At 34.1% G+C, this 16,889-nt stretch overlaps 1 protein-coding gene across 1 annotated transcript; it reads left to right on the top strand.

The window, feature by feature from the left end:
• Positions 1-5,207: 5,207 nt before the first annotated feature.
• LOC102590371 (afadin- and alpha-actinin-binding protein-like) lies at positions 5,208-16,684 on the top strand. Its single transcript, XM_006361516.2, has 16 exons — positions 5,208-5,492; positions 5,571-5,605; positions 5,711-5,822; positions 6,511-6,608; positions 8,226-8,322; positions 8,401-8,490; positions 8,577-8,639; positions 8,749-8,823; positions 8,904-8,969; positions 9,043-9,120; positions 12,187-12,297; positions 12,398-12,475; positions 12,599-12,718; positions 14,797-14,840; positions 14,989-15,046; positions 16,367-16,684. Exons 1-16 carry the CDS (start codon positions 5,460-5,462, stop codon positions 16,373-16,375), a joined length of 1,167 nt encoding a protein of 388 aa, XP_006361578.1. The 5' UTR covers positions 5,208-5,459; the 3' UTR covers positions 16,376-16,684.
• Positions 16,685-16,889: the final 205 nt, after the last annotated feature.

Genomic DNA, 16,889 nt, shown 5'->3' with positions numbered 1-16,889 from the left:
AACCCAACTCATAATCCTCTCTTGGGGTTTTCTTGCCTGTGTTCCTTTTCCCCAAGAGACTGTTTTAATTTCTATTGAACCGACATGTTTAGGAATGTATGTGTAGGAGTAAGTACAAAAATGAGAGCATGATGGCGTGAAAAGCATGAGAAAAATTATCCATGTCCAAAAATGTTGAATTATGCTAGATATGTAGTCTTGATGAGTTGAATATGTCGAATCTCAATGTGACACGATAAGAACCGATTTGACCTCATGACTTAATCTAAAAAACTTGAACTGGGTAATATGATAATGAAACAATATGACAAGAGTGTGTGAGAATGGTTGAATGTTCAGACAGTTTGTGCCAATCTAGAACTTGCCCCATTGGTCCTGCTAAGATGATCTAGGCTAGGAGTTGGGAAGTGATCATAGGCCATTGTTCAAACTATTCCACTTAAGCCTAAAATGATCTAACCAAATGAAATCAATGTTCCCTTTTATCCAAATATTTGAGCCTTAAATAGACCCACGGAGGTGACCTACGGACCGTAGGTCCAGTCACGGTCCATCTTGGGTAGGCGTGCAATGATCTTCAGGGAAGTTTGACCAAGTGTGGAACCACAGAGGCCATTGATGGAGCGTAGGTCGACCCACGGGCCGTCCTGCACATCCGTCGTTTGTATCAGAGATTTGGAGTTCCATTACCTGAAGAAAAGTTCTATGTGTGGAGCCACGGAAGGGGACCCACGGACCGTAGGTCAACCTACGATCAGTACTGCACACCCTTCGTTTGCATCTAAAAGTTGAAGGTTCCAGCTTCTGAGAAAAGTCTAAGTCTCGGGCTATGGAAGGGACCTATGGACCATAGGTCTAACCACGGTCCGTAGGTCAGTCTCGTCGATCGAAGCCGCGTCCAGCAGTTTTATTTCCTTATTTCATTTCCTTTTTGTTTTGGACAAGTTTTTCAATAAATAGGATATGTAAACTTCATTTTTGGGGGTTAGACATAATAATATAATTTGAGTTCATAGTATTTTCTTGGGAATTAACTTGCAAACTTTGGCACTTTGATTTCCTAATTTCGGTTTATAAGATTTTTCTTGAATTTCAATTGGAGATTACGGGTTTCTTCTACTCATTACGTAAGTTCATGAATTCTTCTTCTACAATTATGAATTGTGTTCTTTCAAGCATGAGTAACTAAATCCACAACTAGGGTTGTGAGAACCATGAGCAATTAACAACGTATGAAATAATAACTAAGTAATTCTTGACTAGTGTTGATGCATGTATTGGTAAATCTTTTGTTTATAAGTCTTTTTAATGGTGGCCAACGTTAGAAATTGCCTTGTTGCTACTTGCCGGACCAAGGAGGTAGTTAATAAGAAAAAATTATCAATAGAGATTTAGTGTGATACTATCTAATAGTCTAATGTCAATTGGTGTGAGGGTGAAAACTAAGTCATACATTGATGTGATGTCTAATCTGAGGTAAAGGTAAGGGTTAGTAAATTATACACACGTAGCCGGACCAAGGTACAGGGTGAAATTCCCTATTTGGCGGGTCAAACACTTAGGGATACATAACTTACCACTTTGCATGTGATACACTAGGAAAGGATTACTATTATTAGGATTACCGCGTTAAGAGCTTATGGTGAACACATACACCCTAGTTTCTCTCTCTCATTGATAACAACAAAGTTCGAATCCTGCTCACTTGTTACTTAACAATCAATCAGTTATTTGTTTCACAACGCCCCCCCCCTTTACTTACTTGTCTCGGAAATAAGTTGACTAAATGAATATAATCGTAAATTAAGTTTAAGTGTAAACCATATTCCTTGTGGGATCGACCCCAACCTCCAAGTTGTGTTCTTTACTTGATAACGATCACTTATACTTCTTTAGGGAAGTGTAATTTGAGCGTATCACGGGGCCGTTGTGGTGGGATGAGGGCCACCACAGCGGGCCAGTCGCGACTTAAGTCAGAAATAAATCCCAAAAACGTCATTATTCTACAAACGTCGTTCTTAAGAGTTAGGAGACAAACCAGGGTGACTTCTTGACAGTTTTTCACCATTCTTGAAGCTAAAGGTAAGGTTTCTACTCCCCGAATCCATTTTTCGATCCGTAGAATGTAAATTCATGGGTAATTATTGTTGGGGGAGGGTTTTGGAACTAATTTGGATGGTGGGAAAAAGCCCTAGCTGCATATTAGGATCATGGTTTTGGCCTAGGGTTGATGATGTTGATTGTAATCCGGGTAATTAGGCCTCGTTTATTGATCATCGCGTTATATTGATTGTTTGTAGACCAAGAACAAGCGGAAAGAATCTGAAAAGGGAAGAATCAAGTATCTTAGGAGGGTTCAAGCTTTGTTCGAGGTAGGTAATGGTTATGATTTCATGTTGGTGTGATGTATGTTAGTAATTACTTCATTGTAATGCATGTATGTATACGAATGTTGCACTATTGATCACCAAATGTGAATAAGTATAAACAAATGATTATATGCCATGATTGTATGATTATGAGAATGTACATTGTGATTGTGATTGTGGCTTATTGAATGGATCGGGTGTTATGTTCCAACACACTAACTTGGATCGGGTGCCACATTCCGACGTATATATGGGATTGAGTGTCACGTTCGGCACACTAACTTGGATTGGATACCACGTTTCGGTACACTAACAGTTTGGGTGTGGGTTCCATGAGAGGACCATTGACATGTTATATAGATGTATTATTGAGAATTTGGAATTGTTCGTTGATCCTGATATGCTGACTTATATTGTATATGTTCGGTATATGCCTGTTTATTATGTTGTGGTTACTTGTATATGTTTCACTTATTGGAATAGCCGCGTGATCCTACCAGTACATTGTGGTTGTGTACTGATACTGCACTTGCTCTTTCTTTGTTGAGTACAGAGCATCTTCAGGCTGCTACTGACAGACCTCGTTTAGAATACCAGTGATCAATTCAAATTCAAGGGTGAGCCAGTTCTTCCAGGCTACCATGAGTTCTCCTTTTGCTCAGTCCATCTTATTCGGACTTAGATTAGTTCTTTAGAAATTCATATGTTTAATTGGGTTGTACCCATTTTCTTTAGACTTATGGTTCCTTGTTAGAGTTTTGGTATATTGACTTTCAGGTTCTAGGGAATGTTTCCGCAATGTTTGTTAGTCGTTGTTAGATCTTTTGGAGTTTATGGGAACTCTACTCTACTTCTGCATTTAAACCTGCTTTCTGTATCTTTAAATGTTTAGTTCTTGGGTTAGCTGATTAGTATTAATGGTTCTCCCACCGGAGGGTTAGTGTGGGTGCCAATCACGACGGTCTGAGTCGTGACATATTATTACTACTATTATAGATATTATTATTATTATTATTATTAATATCATTACTACTACTGCTACTATTTTTACATCTTTATCTTTTAAAAATTGATATTAAATCAAAGATATTTAAATATATTTCATAACATATAAAAAAATAATTTTAATAAAAATTAATATTAAATCAAAGATATTTAAATATATTTCATAACATAAAATAATAATTTTATGAAACAATAAAGTTAATTTAGAGTTCAACTATGAATTTCTATTTTAAAGATGATTAAAAAAATAGTTTTGAAGTTTAATCTATTTTCTTCATGGCTTTTCATTATGATGTCACTTGGCTTTTCATTATAATGTCACTTGACTTAACTATATATATATATATATCTTTCAGGAATTTTCCTGTGGATCTGTTCGATCATTGGCTTAGTTAAAAGATTTAACTTATGCCTTCCTGTTGTCTGGGTAATCTCTATTACCTTTTCCATCTCTTGATATTCATGATAGGAAATTTTATTTCTTGCAAACATTCTTTGCATTCTGTTGAATATATTATTTTCAGTTTGTAGTACCAAATTATCATTTTCTTCTAGTAATCTAAGTTTTGGTAACCTAGAGCATTCTTCTTTTAATTTTTTAATGCACTGAGTGTGCTCTTCGGTCCATCCAAGTTTGTTGGATTTTCTTATTAGTTTTTGCAGGATATTTCTCTTATTTGCTAGATCTGGAATAAATTCTCCTGCATAATTGAGACATCCTAAATATTGCTTTATTTCCTGTTTAGTTGTCAATTTGTCAGGAAATTCTACAATCTTTTTTGAGATATGAGCTTGTAATTATTAGAACTGATAACACGCAGGTATCAGGATTAATCTCAAACAAACTTCCATCAGAACCGCAATACAGAAGATTGCATAGGTGGCAGGTTTTATTATCATTCTATTCTTTTAAAATAGAACATATTAAAGGAATTGATAACTCTCTTGCAGATTTTCTCTCAAGAAATGTCCAATATGGACAATCGAACACAGATCCTCATTAACAGGGTGTTTGAAAAAATGCAACTTGTGGAAAAGTCCATTAATGACAAAGCCACAAACTGTTTAAAATCAGAGATGAATTAGCCAGCTTGTTCGAACAAGCAAGAGTGATGCAATATGAAATCAATCAACTCAGTGATGATCAATATGAACAAATTTCTATTGTTATGTGAACATTTGGACACATGTCCAAAAAAGAATTCAAATCCTGAAGGGAAGATAGAACCCAACAAGTGGCAGGAGATGTCCCACTAGCACTAAGTGCCAAAAACATCTCATCGGTAAGCATGGATATGCCGAAACTTGAGTCTAAGGACAAAGGTAAAAACCAAGCAAATCAAAAAGATGCCAATTCTTTGAAAGAAGAAAAGAGCACATCTTCAACGAAAGTTGAAAAAATTATCTCTGGAAACCAAAAGGAATATATATATAAAATATGTTAAAGGGCATTTTTTAACCTTTTCTTAATCATCATTTTCTTTTTTAATAAATAAATAAATAATAAATACTTTTTAAAAATATTATTATATATGAAATTGAACTGTTTTGGTTTGATTAAGCCCGCATCCCCGCACAAAGTCACCTAAAACTATTTTAACCCAATTCAAAAGCTAGACCGGCCAAGTTCCACTCTCAAGGGCCCTTTGGCGTGAGAAATGATATAAACAAAGTTATCCAAGGAATAAAAATATATTTGAAATTACTTATGCAATCGCATAGACATAATTTATCTTATTATTATATCATAAATATAAAATAAAATAATTTCGAAATTAATTAATACTGGACTAAACACAGAAGAAAATATCCCTATGATACCAAAAGAATCCGCTGGTCAAAACAAAGTTCACGTCAGAGACCCGTCATATCCGCCGGTCGTGTCAAGCGTACTTACCCCAATTTCGACTTTCGAGAGTGTGGTGTGGCACTACTGTGAAGGGGACTGCCGCAAAAAGTGAAAACCAATGGAATAAACTACTCCCTCCCTCCCTCCTTCCTAGTACGAAACACTCACTATTTTCAATTTCAAAATTTGGCCTACATTCAGATCTATCTTCTTTGGATTTTTCTCAAGCATCCAACATGCCTCCTACAGACAATGATTACGATCTCAGAGTATTTTAACCCTTCTCCTTCTCTCTCATTCTACTTACTTTGTGTTTCCTTTGTTAAACAATTGTAATTCTTCTGCAGCGTGCATCTACTCCACCTAGCGGCATGGGAATCAGGTAATTCAGAAGAATAATATCTTTAGGGTTTTGATTTCAACTGATCTGTTTCAATGTAAGTCAACAAAATGTACTGATTTCTGTTGTTTGTTTTGTATTTTCTAGTGAATGTAACTTTGCAGATATCAACAATTTGGAGCACTGTGCTAAGTATCTCAACCAAACACTGGTCACTTTCGGGTTTCCTGCTTCCCTCGATCTCTTTGCACATGACCCAGTACGCCATTTCTTATTTTACTTTTATTTTCTTCTTCTCATTGTATTTCACACAATGTATACCTGTGGGGAGCCTGGGGGAGGGGTGGTTAAGCTATCCATTACTAACCATACGTTAGGGTTTGGACATGTTGAGGGGAAATTTGAGTGAGAGAGATGAAAGTAACTGATCGAATTACGATAGTGAAAGCTGATGGATAAAAGTAAAACATTTTCTGCTTTAAATATTCCTTTTCTAGGGGCACTGTGATTTAAGCAAAGGTTATGAGTGGGTGCAGGTGCAAATAACTCGATCCTGAAATATTCAAATGATTTCAATTTCTAACATAAATTTGTACTCTGTTTAGCCCATTTGATGTGATATCACTTCATATCATTCTAATATTAATTTGTGTGTTACGATAGTTCAAGTGGAAAAAAATTATTATTGTTGAAGTTGACAGTTAATTTGATTGGAAAAAGTATCACATTTGAATTGTTTCCCCTTCATAATATTGACCAATGAAAGTTCGGATGAAACTTATTTTCATTCCAATCCAGCTTACTCTATGGAAACAAGTGTTTTGCAAGAAACTCTTCAAAGTTGTGTTTATTAGTGGAATGATGCTACTCATTGGTAGATGTATAGAGAATGTTATATATATTGAGCTGAACTGTGCGTAGTATCTGACTGATTTCTCATTTGGTAGGTTTCCATTGCAAGGACTTGCAATTGTGTATATGCACTATTACAGCAGAGGCAGAGGGATATTGAATTCAGGGAGTCTACAAATGAGCAGAGACAACGGTATTGAAGACTTCTGAAGTAGTTCTGTTGGGCTTCGTGAAAATGATCTTGTAGTGACAAACTTTGTTATATTTGCTTAGGTTTTCTTTAGATTGGATGGATATTACATGTCTAAACTTTGATCTTATTAGTGTACGAATAAAGATAAGAGAAGTTGTCTTTGAAATAATTGTTTAAATGAAAGAATGAAAGCCATTTAAGAAATTGATAGTAGTTTTAAAGTAGTTTCCAATTATTGATGGATGGGGTCGTTTGGTAGGATGTATAACAATAATGCCGAATGGGGTGTATTAGTAATGCTGACATTAGTAATATTGATATTAGTTATGCATGTATTAATTATGCTGAGATTATCTATTATGTAGTGTTTGGTTTGGTGGATTAAAAATAACATGCTTTGAATAATTTCTAAAAAAACTATTTGTTTACAAAAATATCTTCCACAAATACAATGAAAAATGTTTTGAAGGGAAACTGTGTCTTTAACTATGCTAATGCATGCATTATAACCCCTTTCATGAATAATACTATGGTTTCCCATGTATTAGCTATAGATAGCATTATACCTGATAGAGTGTTCGCATTAGTCATACATGGGTTGAAAAAATGCACCGTACAAGGTATTTGTAATACACAAAGCTGATGCATGCTTTGTTTTTTCTAATGCATCCTACCAAACGACCCCTAAGCGTTTGTAGAAGTTCTTTGCAATATTGAACTGGAAAATATTAAGTTATAGATTCTTTCAATATCTATTTGGTTTTCTTGTGTCATCTTAGTGACTTTGAGTTTTAGGTTTTTCAACCTCTGTTGTTTTTGACCTTTTGTGTGTTTTCTCAGTAAAAAGGCTTTGGTGCCTTCGCAAATTTTGTTTCTTCAAAATGAAATTTTTGATGTTTGAATGCAACCCTTGATTTTGGGAGCTTACTGCTTTTCTTTCGCGGTTAAGATCAAATTTATTTCTTGTCTTTTCGAGCCTTGTAAACAATGCATTTGTGCCTTTAAGTAGAACATTTTGAGCATTGCATGGACTTACTACCACCGTCTATTTTTATGATGTTTCGATTATTGCATTATTTTGTTGTTATTATTGTGTCCGTAGTAGTTGCTATATTTTATGCTCTCTCAGTTTTCCTTTTCATACTTGCTCTGATTGCTATACTCGAATCTAGAGTCTTTCGAAAACAGCCTCTCTACGTCCATGAGGTAGTGGTAAGGTATGCGTACACTCTACCCTCCCTAGACCCCATTTGTGGGATTCCACTGGGTATGTTGTTGTTGTTGTTGTTGTTGTTGTTATGGACTTCTCATAGAAATAGGGAAGTATAAAAAGATATATTCAATTGGTAGAGGCATATAAGTAAATTTGACCAGGATCCAGATACTTCCTATTATTAGGAATATTTCTGACTGTACAGTACAATAGTATGCATAAACATTTTCCTGTGATTTACTGTATGTACCATTTCATTTGGATTATCTTGAGTACAAAAAGAATAAAGTTCCCAGGCCTTGATTATACTGGCAATTTGGTCTACTTGTGGTTTTTTGTCTATATTAATGTTCTCTTAACTGAGCAAGATGTTCAATGATTGTTACATTTTCTTCTTCTGAAAGGCTGTTATCAGACATATCAAGACTAGAGGCCAAAGTGGAGAGGCTGGAATCTCAACTACAAGTCAAAGATAGAGAGATAGCAACAATTACTAGGGAGGTCTGGAAGCCTACTGTTTCATAAAACCAAGGAGTCTAGATGTACACTTTGCTGACCTTAGAGAAAATTTATGTGTAGGAAGCTAAAGCTACTGCAGCTTTGAAGGCACAAATTGACAAGTTGCAGAAGGAAAGAGATGAGTTTCAGAGGATGGTTCTTGGCAATCAGGTCGACTACTATTTATTTATACTGCTTATAATGAAGTAGTGTTTCATAGCTGGTCTCATCTATGCTGAATTATATTGTTGAAATAGCAAGTCAGAACTCAGCAGATATATGAAATGAAGAAAAAGGAAAAGGAGTACATAAAGTTGCAGGTAAGATCTCTCTCATCTTCGTTACTATCATTATATATGCAGAACTATGCTTATTCCATCTCCAACCCTATTAAACATTAAAATTTATGGATGGGTCTGCGATTTCCAGGAGAGGTTAAATCAAGTGATGATGGAGAAAAAGAAGGAATCCAGATCGGGCATGGAAATAATGAATTTGCTCCAGGTAACATCAACTCTTTTGTGGTGTGCTATATGTACACATTAGTATTCCGGAGTGTAACAGTTCCATTAAAATGTATATAGAAAGAAGGGCGTCAACGTGGGACATGGAATGGGAAGAAGACTGACAATGACTTCTACAAGAAAATTGTAAGTGCTCGATGGACCTGCTTAAACTCTTTCAGTATCCTAGATAAGCTTATCATTTTGTCTAACTCATTAGGTGGATGCCTACGAAGCTAAAAATCAAGAACTAGCTGCAGAAAATGCTGATTTGAGGGCATTACTGCGATCAATGCAGGTACATTCAATAGTCCTAGCAGCGATTCAGCGTTTTGATTTAGCATCTTGTTTTCAGCAATTAATGCCGTTTGGACAATCTATGGAGAGAAGTTTTGGGAAAACATTTTGAGAGTAAAGCTTGTCTAAAAGAAAAATATGTTTGAATAATTGTAAGTTCTTTATTTTTCCTCCTAATTTTGAGTGTTTAGTGAATGGAAGAAGATTTTTCAGTTCAACAAGTGCCTCCGGGCACTTCCCACCCAAAAAAAGTTTTGAAAATTTTCTTGAAAAAACTATGATCCATGATTGTTTTTTCAAAATTCTGTGACTTCTATGAAAATATCACTTCCCAATACCTCTAAATTTGTTCAAGAATAGACAGACAAAATATCAAGCAAGTATAGCCTCCCTTAGTTCGTAGTTTGTTGATATAGCACACTCAAACTAGTATTAATTTTGTAAGCATGTTGTGGTCAAAAGTTAGATAGAACAAAATACAGGTGCTTAGTCGGTTACAGAGTTGTCCATACGTGAAATATAATTATTAGTCAGATAACCTCATGAGTATTGATGGAATAAGGGTGCATGTCCCTATCTATCTAGGATCAGATGTGAGGGAGGGAAGGCTTGTTTGCATGACAAATCCTAAATGTCTTAGATAACTGCAATTAGTGTTGTGAGATTCATGGTTATTATTTGTGTTAAAATTTGATAACTATGGAACTTTAGAGTTGTGGAAGATAGATAAAACAGTCTTATCCCAAAAAAAAAAGTGCAGTGAAAGACGTTTTAGGAACTGTTTGGATAACTTTGGGATTTTTTTCCGGAGAAAAGGGGTTCTGCAAAAATAAAACGTGTTTGGGTAAATATAGTTGTTTTGTGAGTGAAGAACTTTCATTGAAACACCATAAAACCACTTCTTTAAGAAACGTTTCCCCAAAAAGACTTTTTGCTATAACTTCTTGAGTAAACTTAAATAAACACAATTTCTTTGCATGATCCTATGAAACCATTCACAAATAAACACTGCTTAAGGAAGTTGAGTGCAGTTTGTTCAGCATTGGTCAACACTCGGAGCTGGTGAATTGATCATAAAATCTGCTAGTGTTTTTTCTTAAAACCTCACACTATCAGTATCATGAAACCAACTATTCAGATAAATCCACTATGCATTGAGCTTCTACTAGAGTTAGTATTCTGTCTGACTTATGTGGCTTTTTGCAAGCAATGATTTTAAGTGTTTAATTTCATAGTTAAATTTTTACCTGTCTTCCACGAAGAGTTTATTTCACGTCAATGGATTCTAGTGCTTCTTTCTTTAATTAATTATTAATGGATATATTTGCTGTAGCTTATCCCAAAGAATAGAAAAAATAATTAGATTAATAAATAATGAGAAGAACGGGAGTATGGAACTCCTCCTGTTTTTGTACGAGTGCCTGTGCACCATTTATAGTGTCTTTTTGAAGTTGTTTTCAGTCTATATACTGCATACTTAGTAGTTAGTACTTACTATTTGTTTACTTAAAATGTGGATTCGTTTTCCTTTTGATTGTTCTCGTCTTACTCCTAGTTTATTCATTCTGTCAATTTTTTGGGGAAAAAAAGAATACAAAAGGGAAACTGTAAGAGCATGGCAAGCACAGAAGAAATATGTTTGCCACATGACCTTGTGTATTGACCATAAGAATTTTCTTCATGTGTAGTGCATACTTTTGAAAAAGCAGTTCTGTTTAGAATGTGACTGACCTTCCTATTGGCTATTGGCTGACATGAGTAACCTTTATTTTACTATCCACTCTCTATATATAGAGAGTAAAATAGAGAATACCTTCTCCAACACACTCTATTTCATCCTCTACACTCTAATTATAGGGCGTTGAATAGTAGCTCTCCAAATTCGGAGAACTACTATTCATACTCTCTATTTCACTTTTTGAATATTATATTATTATTAAAATTATTTTGTAATTAACATATTATTTTTCATATAAGACTTAATTAAATCTATAATATTCGTAATTCTTTTTAAACGTAATATAACCTTTTAAAAATAATATGATTTAATGTATACTACTTTCATTCCGAATTAATAATATTTCATTTTATTTTAAATTTTCGTCATTTTAAGTGATTTAATTTAATATTACTATTAATTTTCACTATGAAGAATGTACAAAATTTAAATGATAAGATGAAAATTTCAATTTAAAAATACTATACATAACATAATAATTTAAATATAAGATAACAATACAATACATACATAATAATTTAAAAATCACAACAATAATTTAGTAATCTGGTAGGTCGTTTCCAGATTTAACAATAATCAGAAAAAAATTAGTGTATGATCCAGAGAATTGTTGTGGTTGTGATTGTGGTTGTGCTTGTTGATTTTTTTTTTTTTCAATTATTCGTAGTTGTTCTTGTTGCTAAAAAAATAAAGGACAAAAATGCTCATTTTGAATTCTGTAATGCATTAATAGAGCATTTATGGGAGCAACATAATAATTTTGAAAGTTGAGTAGTTATGTAATGTTTTTATAATTGTATTTCATTAATGATTTTTCACTTTTATTTGAATTGTCCGTTAATATGTATATTATATGATATTTGTTTGCAATTTATGTCATATAGATATTTAGAATAAAATATAATTTTATATTAAATAAAGAATTAAAAAAAATGAAATTTTTATATTACATGAATTTTCATATAAGGTGATTATTTGGAAAACAGAAAGAAAGGATTTATATTATGAAATAAGAAAAATAAATGAAAAAAAATAAAAATATAATATTTAGGAGGGAGAAGAAGATTCTTTTTATAGAGTAAAATAGACAATTGGGTTAGGGTTGATTGTCTAAAACAATAGAGAACTCTATATTTAAAGTGTAAAATAGAGGGTAGGGTTGGAGATGCCCTAAAATGTCCCAAATGGGGTCTTCCATAGAAGTCAGCTGCAATCAAGACACAGCCTTGTGTATATTGATCAGCGATGACTATACAAATTTTCTTCATGTGTAATACAAACTTTTGAAGCAATCTTTTGTTGAGAGTGTGACTGACCTTCCTATTGTAGGCTGACATGCGTGAGTTCTTAAACGCCCCAAATGGGTCTTCGAGGCAATCATCTTCAACCAGTGAGAGGCTAGACACAGATCACTTGCAGTCCCCATTGGGTGGTAGAACGGTATAGCTTATTTTCTAAAGAAATAAATAGGATTGGTTATTCTTATAGATGTCGTACCTTTTAATGACATGAAGAAACTCAAGTGTTTGTAACCCTTCAGGATGTTTTTGATCTGCCTCTCCACATGGCTAGGGATCAAATTGAAGAGAGTCTTCGTAACAAGATGGCTTCTATCAAGGTAATGAAGTAGGTGATTATGCATTGAGATACTTTGCTTTGTACTCCTATCTATGTTTAGATGACAAAGATCATGTGTTGTATGTACACACAATAACCTGTATATCTTTGCTGAAATTTGAAGGAACGGATGGGTCAACTGCAAGATGCACAGAAGGGTGCAGAAGTTACCTCAGAAGCAACAGAGAGAGAGCTTGAGCTAGAAGCTCAGCTTGTCGAAGCCAGGAGCATAATCCAAGAGCAGGTACACTTTTTATAGCATTATGGGTAGGAGTTCCATTAAAATTTGAAAGCTCTTCTCTACTGCTGGTTGCACGAACATCACAGCTAGCACTTGCAAATTTTTTGTCTTGCCACCATACTGTTGAATCGTGTGTTGTCAATAAAGGCAAGTTGTGTGCTACGTTTTGATTTGAGAGCTTTTTAGTTTGTAGTGGAATCAGATCGATGTTTATGCTCTTATTACAAACCTAACAATCTTAAAATACTTTATGGTGCTGATATTTCATCTTTAAATATAAGATGGAGGTGGCACTGGATTATCAGTGCTCTAGCTATCTAAAATGGTGCTACGATGGAGTCAATTTGTGTGCTAAATTCTGATTCAAGTGCTTTTTAGGTGTTGCTTGGACATGCGATTTCATGTCATGATTTCAAATTTCGACTTCAAATCTGTGTTTGTTTATCACATTTTGAATACAACTTGAACTTGAAATTTTGATTTCCAATACCAAATTCACCTCAAAGGTATAATTTCAACTTCAAATTTGTGATTTCAAATTTTCTGAAATTTAAAACTTGTCCCATTATTTTAGATTTTGCAAAAAAAAAAGAAAAGACACCCACTCAAAAAGCCCAGCTTTATTCCAATTTCCAAAAGTGATTATCCAATCTTACTTTGTCAACCCACTTTTCCCTTTCCATAAAACACACCCAAAAATCAGTTGGTGCTACTGTGAGGAATCCTTTGTTAATTGTAATTTAGATATGTTTGCTCGTTCTGTAAAATTATATATAAGAGAAAACATAGTTTTTACATATTGTGGTGTTGTCATGGTTATGAGGAGAAGTACACTTTGATTTCAAATCCTTGCTTGCAAAACTTATAAACAAACACAATTTCAACTTCAAAATACCTTCACTGAAATTGATAATTTCAAATCATGTTTTCAAGTTCATGTCCAAATGCCTACTTAGTTTATAATGGAGTCAGTTTGATGGCTATGCTCTTATTACAAACATAGTAATTTTAAAATTCTTCACTAAATTTCATCTTTAAATTGGGTTATCAGTGCTCTTGCTATCTGAAATGGTGTTATTATATGCTAATCTAGCCATAAATATTGAGATGGAAATGTTTTTTTCAGTATTACTTATTGGATGAAAATTTTAACTGCAAACCTAATTAAGTTCAAGAAATGGTGGATTTAGCTCTCAGTTGACTTTATTTATTCACTTTTTTCGAAGCCCTTTACCTTTTTCTTGTCTTTTCATCGAGCAGCATAATTTTCTATCTTCACGGCTCTGTTGACTCTATTCAATACTGTTTTTCAGTATTGTTCAACTCCGGTTTTGAATTCTTCACATTTAGTTATTCTTTAGCCTCAATGGATGACCAAGGGGATAATAAAGAGAAATAATAGGAAGGAAAATGGACAAAAAGAGAATTCATTTAAGGACTAACCTATAATTGTTAGGGCATTTAAATTTAGCATGTAACAGTCACTTGATTTACCAAATGGTTAAACCAAAAAAAAGTTCCTTTGAATGTTCTGTTTCCAGATATTATTTGTATCGAAGTAAAATGGGAAAAAGGAGAATTTATCTCTGGCATAACCTATAATTGTTAGGTCATTTTAATTTAGCATGCAACATTTAGTTGATATACTTGAGTGGCACAATTCATAAAGTTGTTGTCTGGGGTGAAATATTGAAGAACTAACTTTGAAAGCCTGAGATGATGGATTAAGTTGTTAAAAAAAAGATGCAAAATATAATTTATATTCATGCCGTGTAAGTCCGGGAAGTGCACGCTACTAGGATTTCTTCATTCCAAGGGCTCGAACCCTAGACCATTGGTTCAAAATGGAGGGATCCCATCCATTCCACCACATTCCTTGGGTGGTTTAAAGGAAATTGTAAAATTCCTGAAAATTAACAGGCTATTGCTATGAAAAGAAGGTTTATTTCCTTAAATTGAGACTTTTTGCAATTAAAGGAAGGAAGTTCACTTCGTAGTGACCAGAAATTGACAAGCTTTTGAGCCTATTTTATTTGAAAATTTTCACTGATCTTTGGAAGAATTTTACATTTAATTTGCAGGCATCGATTATGTCCAAACATCTTACGAAGTCTGAGAAGCCAAGGTAATGCCATATTGTGACAAATCTCCCTGCAGTTAAAAAATAGGAAAAAGAGAAACAAAAGGAAACAACTACATTTCTCTGCATAATGCCACGAGCCCTTGAATAGCTAACTTTTGAATCTTTTATCTGATGTGCTTTATGAATGCAGGCGATTGAGTGGTCATATGAATTCCGAGAGGGACCTGCTCATTTCATCCCCTACAGAGGTATCAACAGTGAAATTTAGGTTTTGCTTATCATGTCGAGATTATGGCTTAACTATTGCAATTGATTCTAATCTTGTTTTTATACGTGCACTTAAATCAAACAAGACCATTGCTCAGAACCCAAAATAAAACAGGAAAGAAACCCCAACAATTTGGTCTGTGGTTGCTTGCAAATAGTTTTCTTTTCTCTGAAATTGTTTTGGAAGAAACATAAGGTGCAGCCGTGGAGGAAGACTAATTTGGGGAAGAAGACTGATATATTAATTAGAAAAGAGATATGTGCCCAAATAAGTAGCCATGCCGTCAGCAAAAATATAAAACTTTAAGCTTTTTTTTTTTTCTGTTTCAGCTGGAGTTCCATTAGGAGTAGAGGCATTTAACAACTTTGCTAATGGCAAGAATGTTTTTGTTCCCAAAGTATAATGGAGGTTAAATGTAAACCATATTGGGAAGTTGAGGGCAAATTTGGTCCCTTTCCAAATAATATAAATCTCATAGGAGTGTGAGGTCTTGAAGAACAAAGTAAATACCATCTCTTACTGTGCCTTTTAGGAGCCTCACCTAGAAGAATTGTACAGCATTTCTCAATGAAAATCAGCAAGAGATCTCATTAAATAGTACTCTAAAGTTGGGATTTGATTGAGGATAACTAATAAAAACGAGGATAATCAGAATTGCATTCTGTCGGAGAACTTCCTTCTTTAAAATCATATGTGCCATATAAGTGAAAAGATTAGGAGAGGAAAGAAAATGCTGGAAACATTGTATAATTGGACAAAAAAAGTCTGATCTTCTGTGATCGCTTGAATAACCTTAAGCGGCCATTGACAGAGAGTGTCTGTGGAAGTGAACTCTCTGAGTATCTATTTGAGCAACAGGTTTTATTCCTACTTCTGGAAAGTTAGTGCAACAGGAGTCAAATCTCGATACATTTGCATGGATTTAGATCCCTCTAATTGAAGTCTCTTCCATTACCTCTAAAATAAGTGAAATGTCTTTGTTGAAACCAACGGTTTAATGTTTGCACCTCTGCCTTTATCTAATTAATCATGACACTGCATAGTGATTTTTTAGAAAGCTTGTTTACCATAGTTCAATAATAAGTGATTCATGAAGCTGCTAACTGATAGTATGTTATATCCTTGCCTGCCATTTTCAAAGTAAGCTCATGTATTGAACCTTTGTCTATTCTTACTCATTTGGTTTTTCCATGTGTTATTATGTTGGAAATGATGTGATGATGAAATATAATGCTGAAGGACTGCCTACTTTTGCAATTAAGTTAGTATTAACTGGCTGTTTATTCTCTTTGCCTTACAGGGGTTGTGAAGTTTCCAACTTTGGACAAGCTTAAGTTTGGATGTGACCTTAATTCTTCTTAATGTTGATATAGAGGGAATATATGCTGATGTTAATGAACTGCTAGCACCAAGACAGGTAAACGTATGTCTACTTCATGATCGCTGTGTTGAATACTCTGATGGAGCAGTAGGATGATGTCATTTGTAGTTGAGAATCCGTCCTTGTAATATTGTACATCGTATAGATGACAGATACACATACTTCTTTTCGTTTCCCAGATGCTAATTCAACCTACTTTATTTATATATCTTAATCTCTTCGTAACTGTCTTCATAATTTGTTTCGTGACTGCAGTTTGTTCACCTAAGTTTCAGCTCATCATTTCTCGCTTTTACCTCTTTCTTCATCTTCTTGAAACTAATAATATCTCACTTTGACATTTTAACATGAAATATTGTTTTTTTTTAAAATGTTTATGCTCATTGAGTATGTCATTCTCTTGTTACAAAAAAATTATTTATTGAAAAGAAATGACTGTTGG

Source organism: Solanum tuberosum, unplaced genomic scaffold, assembly GCF_000226075.1.
Source record: "Solanum tuberosum cultivar DM 1-3 516 R44 unplaced genomic scaffold, SolTub_3.0 scf00348, whole genome shotgun sequence".
Lineage (NCBI taxonomy): Eukaryota > Viridiplantae > Streptophyta > Magnoliopsida > Solanales > Solanaceae > Solanum > Solanum tuberosum.
Note: the sequence above shows the minus strand (reverse complement) of the source record. Positions and strands in the feature narration are given on the sequence as shown.